Source organism: Alexandromys fortis, unplaced genomic scaffold, assembly GCF_014885135.2.
Source record: "Alexandromys fortis isolate MF-2015 unplaced genomic scaffold, M_Fortis_MF-2015_v1.1 scaffold_251, whole genome shotgun sequence".
In the NCBI taxonomy this organism is placed as follows: Eukaryota; Metazoa; Chordata; class Mammalia; order Rodentia; family Cricetidae; genus Alexandromys; species Alexandromys fortis.
In genome coordinates this window covers 1,121,281-1,137,319 of record NW_026068176.1, presented here as the reverse complement: position 1 = coordinate 1,137,319, position 16,039 = coordinate 1,121,281, and the positions used below count along the sequence as shown (strand labels likewise).

The 16,039-nt window shown below is 35.9% G+C and overlaps 1 protein-coding gene across 2 annotated transcripts; it reads left to right on the top strand.

Moving 5' to 3' along the window:
- The first annotated feature begins 932 nt into the window (after positions 1–932).
- On the top strand, positions 933–15,961 carry Lpar4 (lysophosphatidic acid receptor 4). Of its 2 annotated transcripts, XM_050128960.1 has the most exons (3): positions 1,177–1,551; positions 4,598–4,695; positions 12,155–15,961. In XM_050128960.1, exon 3 carries the CDS (start codon positions 12,238–12,240, stop codon positions 13,348–13,350), a length of 1,113 nt encoding a protein of 370 aa, XP_049984917.1. In that variant the 5' UTR covers positions 1,177–1,551; positions 4,598–4,695; positions 12,155–12,237; the 3' UTR covers positions 13,351–15,961. The 2 variants fall into 2 exon arrangements, with proteins under 2 accessions (XP_049984918.1, XP_049984917.1); XM_050128961.1 differs by lacking the exon at positions 4,598–4,695 and having other exon boundaries at positions 933–1,551.
- The last annotated feature ends 78 nt before the right edge of the window (positions 15,962–16,039 follow it).

The following is a 16,039-nucleotide window of genomic DNA, read 5'->3' as shown; positions in this document are numbered from 1 at the left end:
AAAAAGGAAGAAACTTATGCCTGCCAAGGGGTTTCATTCCTAAGAAAGAGTAGGGCGTTGCTGTTGGTGGTAATTTTGGCAGTGTGTGGAAGTAGAGGAGAAAGGATGGTGGGGGCTGCTGGTAGTAGGGAAAGGCTAGCAATCACTGCTACAAAGGGCTAAGTTTCCACAACAAACTCAGTTCAGGGAGAGGGATGGAAAGAAAGAAACTGGGGGGGGGGGGGTCAAAGGAAGCAGTGTTGTTGACCAAGACTGTCCACCTATATATATACAGAGCTCATCTAGGGGAGTTGTGGGGGTATAGAATTGAAGATAACTGCTCATTCTGAACAGATTGCATCTGTACTATTTATTTTCCTTTTAGTTAACCTCTGGAAATTTCATGGCAATTAGACTTCTTGCCAGGCAGTTTTTAAGAGAAATGACTCTCCCTTTGCTACAGATCATTCCCTGAATCTTTAAGGCAAGAGTTGAAGCTCTGGAACCCCAGTGCCTCTCCAAAGGACAGTCTGAGGGCATTTCTCTGGCTTAAGTAAGTGACTATAGTGTTGAATTGCATTTTGTTTTGGAGAGTTACAGGAATTTAATTATGTATAGTGTAATAACGGTGCATTTTCCCTTCCCCTGCTCTCATCTTAATTTTTACTAATATTTTTGGGATTATTTTAAACAAGTAGAAGCAAACATGGGCTGCTCCTCCCAGTTTGGAGTTTTGTTTCCTCCTCCTCCTCCTCCTCCTCCTCCTCCTCTTCCTCCTCTTCCTCCTCTTCCTCCTCTTCCTCCTCTTCCTCCTCTTCCTCCTCTTCTTCTTTCTTTTCTTTTCATCTTCTGCTCCTGCTTCCTCTTCCTCCTCCTCCTCCTCCTCCTCCTCCTCCTCCTCCTCCTCCTCCTCCTCCTCCTCCTCACGAGAATTGTAACAGGGTAGCGTTCGGTCCTGCAGCAAAGACAGGCATACAAGCTTTCTCTGTGAATTAATTGCTCAGGAAAGACACTTTTTATGTTGTCAAGTGGCACTTAAGCCACTAATTCTTGACTGTGAAACTGCTTTTCCTGGGCAATGCTCTTTAAGGAAAAACTTCTTCAGTCCAGCGATTGGTGACTAAGGGAACTATGAAGCACAGGGGATTGGGCGGGATCACGGCTCCTAATAATGCCTCCTTATCCAATGAAAAGCATTTCCTATTGAGACCCCCAAGAGCTCCCCGGCGGCCCTCGGCTCCAGCAAGGACTTTGGGCCTTTTCTTGTGTCCTGTTTGTTAAAGGCATGCGGGCTACAGCATTCAAGAGGGCTAGTTCTTAACAAAGGGAAAGAGATAAATGAAAATAAGCTCACATTTGCAGAATGAGCGGTTTGCAGTAAGGAGCCGCGGCAGCCCCGAGTCTGCTCCTTTGGGCTGGGCTAACCTTTCCCTGTTTTTCTTTTTTTTTTCTTCTTTTTTTTTCTGGATAAAAATATGCACTTCCAAAGTGCGAGTTGCCCGTTTACATGTTTAATAGCTAATTATTTACAGGCATGAGCACATTTTCTCATCTAGCACACTCTTTCTTGGGGTAAGTCTCTTTGAGAAAGATTTGATTTTGGTGTTTGGGGGTTGGGGGATGGTGTAGCAAACTTCAGTCGAAACACTGATGCTTTGAGTGTTTTTGGAAAAGAAGTTTGATTTCAGTTCTGAATTGCTGAACGAGGATTATCGTGTTGAATGGTAAAAAACAAGAATTTTTATTGTTTTGGCAATAATATTGTTTCAGTGGAAGAGAGACAGGATTTTCAAGCTGTTGTTTCATGTAAACACAGTCCTAAAGAGCTGATTCAAAATCACAGGGTAGAACAAGTTAGAAAGTCTTTTGGCTAGCATTGTATTTCTTTGGTTTACAAAAGATTGTGGGCTAACGTGGCTTTTATTATGATGAGGTTTCTTCTCTTAAAACTATACACTACATGTCTTTGATGCTTAATTGATTTATGGAGAATATGACATTTGCTATATTGAATAATTCATGAACTTGTCCATAAAGGAAGAATCATGTTTGAATGAAAACTTAATTCTAGCATAAATAGAATTTCCTATTGTATGTGAAATTATTGGTATTTGCCATATAAATGCAACACAATATGACATCTTTAAAATTCTTTTCTTGCATATTTGGAATATTTTAAATATTTTAGTGAAAAGATTTGTTGAATTAAGTAGTAATATATGTTAGGTAATTTCTGTTTTGGGAGGAAAACAGCAATGTAATTTATTATGATTTCTGTGTTGAAAAAGATGAGAGAAATTGAAAAATTAGGTATGTCAAAGCTTGGTGGTGTTACTCATTTTGCTGCTTTACCAAATTATGTCATCTTTCTTTTTCCTCAAATAGCATAAAACATCAATAATAGCTTGCAGTTGAAATTATCCAGTGGTTTTTCCACGTTTATTTTTCAGGACAAAATTTCAACAGCTTGCCCCATCAAAATATATTATAAATCCCTCCCTTTGCCTTGTCGCAAATGAGAAGTTGAACTCTTGCAAAGGATGGGTTCAGCTGATAAGCCTCATGGCTTTTACATTCTAAAGCTGCCAATCAGAGATGTGAATGAAAGCCCTTTTGGAACAATCAGGGCAGCCTTTCAGAATGTGTATTCTCTGCGGTAAAGAGAAGACTGGGAAGACGCCTCATAGCAGTACTCAGGCCAGGCTTAGCCAAAGTTTGATCTATTCAATTCCCTTTGTGGGAGAGAATGCACTGAACTTTGCTGCCCTTGCTGTGCTTTGGTCACTGCCTTTTATTCTCTGTCTGCCATCACATTCAGTCTGTTCTCAGCCTTTTGGAGGGAAGAAGAGAAAAATCTATAATTTTCAATGTTGGTATTGAAAAGTGAAAACTTTGTAGAAGGCCACCCAGCCCTGGGATTCCATTCTCAGATTTTAGTGGATAAACAATGATAAGAAAAGTGCATATATAGTTTATTGATTCTGTAGATTTATACTCTTGAGTGGACTGTTAACCTCATATTTTAAGGGGCAAGGTGATCAGGTAGGAGGACTAAAAAGTTGAGACCTCCACAATTGAAGGTAATATGCCTGTTGAAGAGGCAGTAATGAGGATCAGGAAGATGAGGGCAGTAGGAAGACTTCAGGATGTAATGTCACCTTGCTATGTAATTCCACGTTTCTGGCAGTAATTAATATTATGTATTTCTGACATTCAAATAAACCAAGCAATGATTGCATTAGTACTCATAAAAATTAATGATGTTTATTACAGGCTTTTATTTTATTTTATTTTGTGTGTGTGTGTGTGTGTGTGTGTTGTCATGACAAGCAGAAGCAGGTGAAAATAACTGACAGACAGGAACAGCCTGTGCAGGCACTACGATGGCACCAGTTGAAGGCTTCTTTCAGTCAATGCCAAATATAGAAAGTAAAGAGAAACTGAGGCCCAGAAAATAACTTCCGCTTACTATCCCACAGTTCACTTGTGATGGGGATATTGAATCAATAGTAATTATTGAAACACTGAATATTTAACCTCCCAATTTTCTTATATTTCAAATAAAATAGTTTCATGTATACTTTACATCAATAAGGAAGGCCCATAAAAGGAAGAAATGCTAACATCTCTGTTTTCTTTTAAGGCAAACCAATAAAATAATATTGATTTCATTTCAGGAATATTCCTACCTGGAGGACAATGAAAATCAATTATTTTTAGTAAGAAGGTGATCTTTGTATCTTCAGCTGTCTAACCATTTAATTTGCTTTTTTTTATATGAAGAAAACTCATTTCAAGAGAGTTGCTGTGCCATTTAACAGTCTGCTTTGTTTTAGGCTAATTTTTGTTCAGAAGAGGGTGGGCTGTAAGAATAGTACCAGTCTGGACTAGCAGATAATTATGCCCTACAAGCGTTACAATGAGTAGGATCCAAATGTAGGCGCCACTTGTAAGAATTTCATCATGGTGTCTGTCTTGTTTTATGTGAGCATGTTGTGGAGAGTTGTGAGTTGCAATGTACATATATACCATGTTGAGTATGCTTGGGGATCTTTATGAAGCCATGGTGATTTTAAGTAAGTATACAAATACCTACTTTCTCATACTGTTCAGAAGGAAAAGAAATTTAATGGAGTCACAGGCTAGAGACAAAGCAATGGAGTCCTCACCTGTTGTCCCAGACTTCCTTCATTTTTCTTTTGTCCAGTCACAACAGTTGTTGCCAGAGGACTAGAAAGAAAATGAGAAAGACAACAAAAAAAATACCAATAGAACTTTAGGCCAACAAAGAAGTCTTTGTTCATTTATTTTGTTTAATGTATGGGAGTAGAAGTGTTTTTATGCTGTTTGTCTCTAGTTATCTTTAAATGATACTAAGTTACTTCAGTAAATACCACCAATAAAGATATATCTACAGCAGGAATAGGTTTGGAGAATAATTACTAACATCAATTCTGTTATGATGAAATCAAAGACATTTAATATCATCTGGAAATTAATTGGTTCTACCACACTCTGATTTATATCATGTAATAGTTTCTTCTACCAAATAACCTTGCTATACAGTCTATTGAGAAGCTTTCTTTATGGAACAGTAGTGTGACATTCTATTCCACAGGACTCAATTAAAGAAATCTTCGATTGCTTGCCTTCAGAAAATTCACTGATTGTCCAAATCGCGGATAAATTTGGTGCCGGAATTTGGTATGAACTGATGTGAGTACCAGTGTTTAGATTTCGCCTTTTTTCTTTTAGTTCTTCAATTCTTTTTGAAAATATTACTTCTATATTATTACAGGTCATGTGATTCAACATTCCAGAATGTATAGAGGAAGTAGTGGAGTTGTTGTTGTTTACTATGATCCGGGAAATTTTGTTGAAGATGAATGGTGACTCTTTCAGTCAATCCCTCTTTGTCATTAACATATAGATGATAGATAGGTAGATAGCTTGATAGATGATAGATATATATAGATAGATAATATTTCACTCAATCCCTCTGTTATTAACATATAGATGATAGATAGGTAGAAAGATTGATAGATTATAGATAGATAGATAGATAGATAGATAGATAGAGACAGACAGACAGACAGACAGACAGATAAATGTGAGGCATGTTTTTATTCATATGATCAGTACTAGTATCCAAGCATAGAAAATGAATTGGTGTTCAAAGTAATTAATGATTTGTGTGTTTGGATATAGGGATAAAAAGCTGAGTCCTGGTGGCATTTATGATTCTTGAAGAATTCGAAAATGAGATCTTTTAGGAAAATCCATTAGTATTCTGTAAATGTTCAGGGCTTCTACTGAGATGAGATGTCGATTCTTAAGACTCTAGACAATTTCATCATAATTGTGCAATTTCCCTGTAGTTTTCTTACTCTATAACTAGGTACTAGGGAAAATTCTGCCTTAGTAGTTCTGATGCAATCTTTGGTCCCATCATATTGAGAACTAGACTACAACATTCCCTAAGTGTTGGCCTGTGCCATCGAATAAAAAGTTAGTAGGAAACATTAGTTCTTTTGATGAAAAATAAAAATATGATTAGTTTAGTCACTGAAGGTGGGTTCTGATCAGATTGGATCGGAGTCTGCCATTTCCTGATGTCTTTAGTTTGGTTGGCCAGTGTTACAAAATAGCCTCAATAATCTTAGTGAAAATCAGATTCTATATAGAAAAAACACTTAAAAAGAGATATTAAATGTACTGGAAATGTATGGTTGATATGCATCAGCATCAATTATGCATAGGAACATCAGTTGGAACCAAGTGTGACCTATGCCTGTAACTTGGCCTACATTGTTGCCATAAAGAATTTTATCTGTTAATAACCACTTGAGCAAAAGTTTGCCTTTAGTTCTTATTGCACCAGCAGAATGCTCTTGAATTCTACTTTTATATTTGTGTAGTTTTAAGTTATGGTCAAGGACACACTAGGCTTCATCTTACCAGACTTCATAAACTTTGACTAGAGCAAAAAAAGCAACTGCTTTAGAGATCATGAACCCTCTGACTTGAACTAACCTCATTGAAAATGGAGCAAAGTAAGACAATTGCAGTATACTTTGCCTTCGGGGTTTTATTTTACTGGTCTCTGAACTATGTTTGGTTGGGGATAAAGTGTGCCTAGGTTTTCTAGGGTATTGGATTTATGTCAGAATTTATAATTTTGTTTCAACTGAACTTCTGAAATTTTATCAGGTTATAAAGTGATCTTAGTATTTAATAATCCTTAGAAGGGCCAAAAAAGTGACTTTCCTTCCTGTAGTGGTCCCCCAAATTCCAAATATGGTATATGCTATTACTATTAGCCATCAAAAAATTTTAAAAAGAGGAAAAATGTAGACATTATTATGAATGAACTCTGAATGAGCTGTAGTAGTCAAAAAGTTAAAAAACTTTGATAGACATACTTTTTAAAAAAATTTAAAAAAATATTTCATTGTCTACTAATCATACAAAATAATTTCTCTTGACATTTTTGTGAATATATATATATTCACAAAATGATTATTTTATTATATATACATGAAACAGATTTTGAACAGATTCACCTCCCCACTACCTTCTCTTGCCCTTCTTCCTGTTGACCCTTACTTTCAGATTTTTTAAAATTTTTACGTCTGTGTGTGTGTGCACGTGCATGCACGTGTGCTTGCGTAAATGCATGTGTGTGCATCTGAACACCATGGTGAATGTGGAAGTCAGGAACTACTTGCAAGAGTCAGTTCCTTCCTTCTATCATATGGGGTCCCAGTGATTGAACTCCGGTTGTCAAGTTTGATGGTTAAGTGCCTTTATCTGCTAAGTCATCTTGCCGCCCCTTTAAATTTCTTCTTAATCAACCTCCAGCTGACCTCCTTTCTGACCACTATCAATGAAAATATGTTTATCCAACACTAATCCTTCTTTTAGTCCATTATGTTGGAAAAATTGGTTATAAACATCTTCAAAAGGCGTAATTTGATGCTGCTCATAGGAGAAGCTATCATTAACTGTGTAGGCTATTACTTTGTTAATCTCCTGGAGCACTCAAGTGTTGACCTAGACATTTAGTGGACCGTATGTTAGACATTTAGGGAAAAAAAGGAAACAAGTTTTGTTTCTTGAATAATTTTTATTTTTTACAGTCACCCCAAGAGGCAAATACTGTTCTCATTTTTAAAGACTGGAGCTCTCTCTGTATGGGGTAGTCAATGGGGGCATGTTTCACCATTTCTCTGTTATGAGTAAATTGTACAGTTAAGGTTCCAAACCCAAGGAGGAACTTTTTTTAGGTACAAGGAATTAGTAAAAGGATAAATTTCTAATACTAAGTTAAAGATTCCAAGGAATGCAGATAGAGATTTCTAGTCATGGTTGAGAGGAGCAGAATTCTATAATGTTCTTTTATGATTGAGCTGAATACTGGTGAGTCCATCCAACTACTCACAGCACTGTTGAGTCTTCCCAGCTTCAGCTGTGAGGCTCATTGGTCATGTTTAGACAGAAAAGTGAAAACAGTATAGCCACGTTACAGAGTGAACGGGTGTCTGAGTCAGAAATAGATCTCTCCGATTCCAGTGCCACACCCTCCCTGCTAGACAGCAAAGGTGGTGTGTGTTCAAGCAAGGGAGAGCTATGAATAGGGCCATAGTGGCCGTTTTCCCATGCCTTCTCTTTAGGACTAAGACTGTACTGCTTTCTTGTCTGTGGTCCTTTCTCTCCCACAGGTTTTGATTGCCCAAAGCAACAGAGTAGACGTGTCACACATTTACAGACTGCCTGCTGTAGGTAGAGTGCATATGTTCTGGGGTATGTAAAACTAAAGTGTGGTGATGGATGTATAAATCAACTTTATTTAACCACCCTTTATCACAGCAATACAAATAGGCATTGATTCATTTATAGATCACACTGCACTCCATAAATACAATGCAGTTATTATTTATGATTTTTAAAACTAGAATAATGTGAATTAAGTAATAAAATAAAATGATTATATTTCTGAAAAAAACTGAATGTAAAGGTAGGATACAAAACTTAGCTCTTTGGAGTACTTGTTGAGGAAAGTACAAAATATGACAGAGCCAGGGAGAGCAGCACTTTCGGCATAGGTATAACCGGGAAGTAAAGCTGGAGGGGCTCTGGGAAGAGGTGAGAAATCTTCTAATGTGAAATCCTTTATCAAATAAAATAAACTTGTTGCCAGTGCTTATTGTATAAGGTAGATGCAAGAGATTGTGAATGAAGTCTGGTTTTAATGCTGTTTTATATAGCCTCATAAATTTTTAAACATGTATGACTACGTTAATAAGAAATTATTTCTTTCACTGTCTTTTTGGTTTCTTCCAGCAATGTACTTTCTAAAATATAAATTGTGTTCTTATTGTAAACGAGTCATGGAATAATAGATAATAATGGTGTTAAAATAGTAAGTGGAATAGCTCGATATTAAGAAGTTTAGAAATTAAAAATTATTCTTCCATCTCGGAAACTTGGAAGGGATAAGATAAAGTAGTGAGGATGGGATTATAGGAAGCCCTCTCAAGATTCTTAATACAAAGTAGATGGCCCAGAAAAGTCCCATTTTCCTTACCTCCTATTCCTTTTTTTTTGTCCATACTTCTGCATGTTTTTCTCTGACATTCTACTTCTCTTTGACTTACTTTCCTATTTTCATTTATTCCTTCTTTAGAGTGTCCCTATTAGACTTTACTTGGTCAAGGTCCCACTATACTTTGCTTTTGTTCAACAAGGTCGCTTTGGGGAAAAGTTGAACTAGACCTGTGTGATGAAATGGCCAAGAAGGAATATGATTTTTAGTGAAAGATTTTATCCAGACTTAACTGAATGACAATTCAAGATAGCACATTCCCATTGCAACTGGTCCACTGTCAGAATGAAAACCCCACATGTTTTACTACCCCCCCCCCACATATTATGGAAGTCATCATGCTCTTTGAGTTCTGTAGTAAGTGACTTTTTCTCAAGCTGAATAGGTTTTACTCAAGTCAGACACTCATTGAGGTGACTTCAGCCCTGTGCATTTCTAGCAAATTTCTCCTCTATTTCCTTCCCTTAAGACATATAGAGGTCTGTTGACTTCTTTCCTTGGTGTCTGGAAGGGAAGAATGAAAAGGAAATCACTTCAGAAAACAGCCATTTGTATTTTACAACATAATCATGTGAAAATCCAATACTGGCTATATCAGGGAACAAAGGCCACTTTCATTTCATATCCTCACTCAAAAGAACCATTCACCAGTTACTTATCCACAATGTTTTAAGGGACACATTTGAAAGACATACTAGTCAATGGTAACTTAACCTAGGAGAAAGCTGGTAAAATTTCTATATGTATCTTAAGGCCCTGGTGGCCTAAATATTTAAAAGGACAATTGAGTTAATGGCTACCATGTATAAAAACAGTATTGAAAAGAAAGCCTCTAAATGGTTAGATCAGATTTTGTACAATGAGGTATGGGGTGGCTGTTTTGTTGTCCTCAACTTTCACATTCTATTTGGAATTTTTGAGACAGCATCTGATGTTGAGACAGGGTCAAAATACATAGTCTTATCTGACATAGTACTCACTCTGAAGCCCAGGTTGACCTCAAACTTACAGGAAATCTCCTGCCTAGGTCTCTTCTGGGGTTATAGGCATGATCCACAACATCCTACTCTTATTTGTGTTTGATCAGAAAAAGCTGATGTTGACCAGGGCCATTTTAGCAGATGAGTGCATGGATATAGCCGACAGAACATGCCGTGGGCAAGGAAAAGGAACATATATATGCTAGGTTTGGGGTATAGATTGAAAGAGAATTGTGTAGTGCAGGAAGGAAGTGATGAGTTTGATATTTTAATCTCTTCTTCAGAATAGCCATGTGATGTGACACAGTGGGAAAAGCTTATTTATTTTAATCTAGAAATTTTTTCATATAATATATTTTGATCATATTCTTTTCCATCCCCCAATTCCTCCCTAATTTCTATGCCTAACCAGCCAAATTAATACTCTTTTTCCTCATGAAAAAAAAACCATGAGGCTGGCATAACTGGATGTCAACCTGTAGAAAAATGATAATAGATCCATATCTATCACCATGCACAAAACTCAAGTCCAAATGGATCAAAGACCTCAATATCAATTTGAACACACTGAACCTGATAAAAGAGAAAGTGGAAAGTACTCTACAACTTATCGGCACAGGAGATCGCTTCCTATGTATAACCCCAGAAGCACAGACATTAAGGGCAACATTGAATAAATGGGACCTCCTGAGACTGAGAAGCTTCTGTAAAGCAAAGGACACTGTCACTAAGACAAAAAGGCAGTCCACTGACTAGGAGAAGATCTTCACCAACCCTGCAACAGACAAAGGTCTGATCTCCAAAATATATAAAGAACTCAAGAAACTAGACTATAAAATGCTAATTAACCCAATTAAAAAATGGGGCACTGAACTGAACAGAAAATTCTCAACAGAAGTTCAAATGGCCAAAAGACACTTAAGGTCATGCTCAACCTCCTTAGCGATCAGAGAAATGCAAATTAAAACAACTTTGAGATACCATCTTACACCTGTCAGAATGGCTAAAATCAAAACACCAATGATAGCCTTTGCTGGAGAGGCTGTGGAGGAAGGGGTACCCTCATCCATTGCTGGTGGGAATGCAAACTTGTGCAACCACTTTGGAAATCAGTGTGGCGCATGCCTTTTTAATCCCAGCACTCGGGAGGCAGAGGCAGGTGGATCTCTGTGAGTTCGAGACCAGCCTGGTCTACAGAGCTAGTTCCAGGACAGGCTCCAAAGCCACAGAGAAACCCTGTCTCGAAAAGCAAAGCAAAGCAAAGCAAAACAAAACAAAACAAAAAACTATGGAATCCATTTTCTGTTGCGGTAGAGCAGTGAACAGATTTGACGAACTGACAGGTCATGTCTTTTAAGCTTCTGTTTTAAAATTAAAAGGTGAACCAATACATTGCTGTAGGAGAAAGTCGCTTGTTGGTTCCCAGGTGTTCAGTCCCAAAGTAGCCACACCGACACCATAACATTTGCAATACTGTTTGGCCAATAGCTTAAGCATATTACTGGCTAACTCATATCCTAAACTAACCCATCTCTCTTAATCTGTATATCACCATGTGGCTGTGGCTTACCTGATAAAGTTCCGTCCAGCATCTGTCTCCAGCAAGAGCTACATGGCTTCTCTCTGATTCTACCTCCTTTCTCCCAGCATTCAGCTTAGTTTTCTCCACGTACCTCTATTCTGCTCTGTGCAGTCCCAAGACAGTTCTTTTTTCATTAACTAATGGTATTCACAGCATGCAGAGGGGAATCCCACATCACATTGCTTTATTAGTTGGTGGATAACTTAGAACATGCACTAGAGGTCTCATATCTACTTACTGTCTTATACAGTAGAGTTAATAATCAGACAAGTTATTTTAGTAATATTAGAGAGTCAACAGTACAAATTTCAGTAACTTGAGAAATTTATGATTTAAGAATCAAAGATGTGATTTTTGGTTTTGAATACATTATTCACATTCTCTTCCAATTCTGACATTCTGTAACTGTGCGTTAAGACTCAGGTTCTAATTCCGTAAAACAATAATTCCCTGTGTTTACGTTATGGTGTTCTTTATTATTTATTTTTTTATTTTTTATTTTTTTGTTTTTTGAGATACGGTTTCTCTGTGTCACAGCCCTAGCTGTCCTGGAACTTGTTCTTGTAGACCAGGTTGGCCTCAGTCTCATAGAGATCTGCCTGCCTCTGCCTCGTGAGTGCTGGGATTAAAGCCTTTCGCCACCACAACCCTACTGGTGTTCTTATAAGAATTAAATAAAACTTCTATTTGGAAAGTTGAAAATGGGCCTACAAATTCCACATTAGCAGCATCTTACCCATCAGGGATTCTTTGATTTTTCCTTGAGTAATATATACCTTATTCATGTTCATTGCAATACTATGCTTACTATGTTGTGATCTCTCCCATTTCTGCAATACGTATGTCCTTTGTAGTACTATTTGCCCGTGGTATGTAATCAAAAGGCACTTTTCAAGTCTAATAGAATGTGTATATTTCTTTGTCTGGAGGAGCAGAATGTATTTTTATACTACAAAAATCTTGGAGGGAAAGCAGATTTGGTGACTCAGTCTATCTTGTCTCCTATAGGAAGAAAGTATTCTCTACTGGTCTTTAATCTCAGAGTGGTGAACACCTGCAGCAAGCAGGCTTTCTGGAAAAAAAAAAAATCCATGGGTGACAGAAGATTTATTGACTTCCAGTTCCAGGATTTAAATTCAAGTCTCAGACCCAGGTTGGGCAATGCAACTGCCAATAATACTTGCATTGTTGATGACTCCTTCAAGTATAATCTGAATGGTGCTGTCTATAGTGTTGTGTTCATCCTCGGTCTAATAACCAACAGTGCCTCCCTGTTTGTATTCTGCTTCCGCATGAAAATGAGAAGTGAGACTGCCATTTTCATCACCAATCTGGCCCTATCTGATTTGCTTTTTGTCTGTACTCTACCTTTCAAAATATTTTACAACTTTAATCGCCACTGGCCTTTTGGTGACACCCTTTGTAAGATCTCAGGGACTGCATTCCTCACCAACATCTACGGGAGCATGCTCTTCCTCACCTGCATAAGTGTGGATCGTTTCCTAGCCATTGTCTATCCCTTCCGATCTCGTACCATCAGGACCAGGAGGAATTCTGCCATTGTGTGTGCTGGAGTCTGGATCCTAGTCCTCAGTGGTGGTATTTCAGCTTCTTTGTTTTCCACCACTAATGTCAACAATGCAACCACCACTTGCTTTGAGGGCTTCTCCAAACGTGTCTGGAAGACATACCTGTCCAAGATCACCATATTCATTGAAGTTGTCGGGTTCATCATTCCTCTGATATTGAATGTTTCTTGCTCTTCTGTGGTGCTGAGAACCCTCCGCAAGCCTGCAACATTGTCTCAAATTGGAACCAATAAGAAAAAAGTGTTGAAGATGATCACAGTGCATATGGCAGTTTTTGTGGTATGCTTTGTACCGTACAACTCTGTTCTCTTTTTATATGCCTTGGTACGCTCCCAAGCCATTACAAATTGCTTATTGGAAAGGTTTGCAAAGATCATGTACCCAATTACCTTGTGCCTTGCAACTCTGAATTGTTGCTTTGATCCTTTTATCTATTACTTCACTCTTGAATCCTTTCAGAAATCCTTCTATATCAATACACATATAAGGATGGAATCCCTGTTTAAGACTGAGACACCTCTGACCCCAAAGCCTTCCCTTCCAGCTATTCAAGAGGAAGTTAGTGATCAAACAACAAATAATGGTGGTGAATTAATGCTGGAATCCACCTTCTAGGTACGAGAATTATCTATCATGTACAGTAACGGTGTCTCCTATGAGTTTTCCTATGCTATAAGTAAGAGAAAAAAAATTGAAGCTAATGATACCGAAAATAGATTAATGTACCAAATACAGTCAGATGCATTTGTTTGAAGACTTATTGTACATATTCTGTTTTGTTCAGTAATTATAGGTCAAGTCTAATTACAGTAATCAAAACAGATTATCAGACTCTTGCTGAGTTGAAATTTTATTACATAAATGACCAGTGTTTTTTGACTTTTAGTGATGTGGGGGTTACATTAAAACTTAAAAAAAAAAACATTCCAGTGGTTTTGGTAATTGGGTTGGGCCTATAAGTATAGAACAAATTCAGGGATTATTTAAAAATGTTTGTATTACTACTGATATATACTGGTATTTTGTTCCTTTTTTGAATTATCATGGAATTTATTTTACTAAAAAACTATTTTTACTTAATATTAATAAAACATGTTGATAAAAGAATGTGTTGAATTTAAGAAGATTGGCAAATTTTATCTAGATTTTGAAAAGATATAAAGTGTTTGGATGAATATGGATAGGAAAATTTGGAATATAGACAACATTTACACATATATAACCATAGTTAGTGTTAGCTTTTAAAACTTTCTTTGTAAAACAATACTAGAATTTTCCTATGAAATTGTTAATCTTGAAAGCTGCTACATAAGTGCCTGGAAGGTGCAAAATGGAAAAATCATAAAATTGCAGTGTCAATTAATTTTTTTAGCAACACTACATTATTTCTTAAAACTTCCTCTTATCCTTTATGGGGGTGGGGACTCACTTGTAGAAAATATTTATTCTTCATATTAAGTGTTGGGACACAGTACAGCCACAGAGCTTTACAGTAATTGTGTCCAGGTCGGGAGCAAGTTGAAAACAGAAGTGAACAAAATAATAGCAACAAGATATCTTATAGCTTGTATTAATAGTTTTTTAAGTAGAGGTTAGTTAGCTTTAGTGTTGAAATATATACTCTTTTCTGTTCAATTTTGGAGCACATTGTAGCCGAGGTGTTGCTGAATTTGTGCTCAGGTCGGGAGCGTATTGAAAAAAAATGTATATAATAAAAGAAACAAAAAAGAAAAATTATCAAAAAAATCCACAAAACTAGAAAAGGAAAAAAAATAAGAAATAACAAAAATAGTTCCTAACACTTACATTATTGTTTTACTGTTTTTGAAGTGCTATAAATTTAAAAATACTATGCTATTTTAATAAACATTTTTTAGTATAATTCAATTAGAAATTGAAATTTTTTCTGGGACAGTATTGAATTAAAGAAAAAGGCATAACTTTGTAAAAATACAAAACAAATAAGCACCCCCAAATTTAGGGCATAAAGTTTTGTGCATCTATAACATTTAACAAGTGCTACAATTATCAGATGATGCCTTGGATCATTCATCTAGGAGACTGCTAAATTCATGCCAAGTTTGAGAGAGAATGAATAAAACATTTAAAATTTATGAAGGGAAAACTCAAATAACTTGTAACTCAAAGAACAGAAACAAAGTCTTTACAATTTTAATTTTTCTGATGCATAGTAGATTTGCCTTAAATATGCATCAGTCTGTTAAAAAATATCTAAGAAATATGGCAATTAATGTCCAGAATTTTAAAGTAATCTTCCAGGAATAACCTATCATGTATATTGCTGAACTTGTGTCAGAGAGTGGCTAAATTAAATTAAAAATGTTAAAACTTCTAAAAATGAGCAAATTCTTTAAATTCCTTAACTTGTTTTTCTGTCTGGTGATATGGAGGCTTAAAAAAATAAATAAAAAATTAAAGTCAGTGAACACAATGCAACTTTAAATATGCTCAGTTTGGGCTTGTGTTAGGAACTAGCTAGAAAAAAAGTTTCTAAAACAATAGAACAATAGTAAAAATGAATTCATGATTTAAAGTCCTAAAAATAACTATGTATTATATTGTCTTGAAAAGAAAGGTAATAGTTGGAATACATACAGCTGTAGGCTTAGTTAGAGAAAAGTAGGTTAGGTTAGATGAAGTTCAGTTGTTAGGTTAATGTTGTAAGGTCAAATTAGTAAAGTATGAAAGCTTGTTTGTTTCCTTCAGTATTCTTTCTCTTTTTTTTTTTTTTTGTAATATTGAACTATACATGAACTCTCTACTTTTAGCTGTTAAAATTCTGGAATTTTAGGATTATAGTATTTAATCATTGAATTAGATGTTAACTGAATTGACACAAAATACATTTTAAAATAATTTGTATAATTTCCATGTTTAATGTTGCTTACTCTTTTGTATTTCATTTTATTTTGGTTAATTTCCATTTTATATTTAATATAACTTGCTAGTCATAAATATGGTAATGTGAATAATGTAACTCATAAATTGTAATGCATACTGAAATGTAAAATTGAATTGATTTTCCATTTACAGATACAGGTAATCCTTCAGCTGTAATTACAACTTGCATTAAAATGTTTATTAAATGTAATAAAACATATTTGGATTGTTAAGCTACTATACTTTGTTCAGCTATGGAATATTCCATTTTTTAGGGCACTCAAAAGTATCTGTCCTTTTCCTCTTCTCATCCTTTAAGAAAGAACCTAATAAAATATACTTGCTATCAAGTTACTTCAATTATTTATTTATTTATTATTATTAAAAATTTTATTAAAAATTT

What these genes read in the sequence shown, in the direction of transcription:
- Lpar4 (XM_050128961.1), top strand. Translation starts at nt 12,238, where the DNA reads ATGGGTGACAGAAGATTTATTGACTTCCAGTTCCAGGATTTAAATTCA.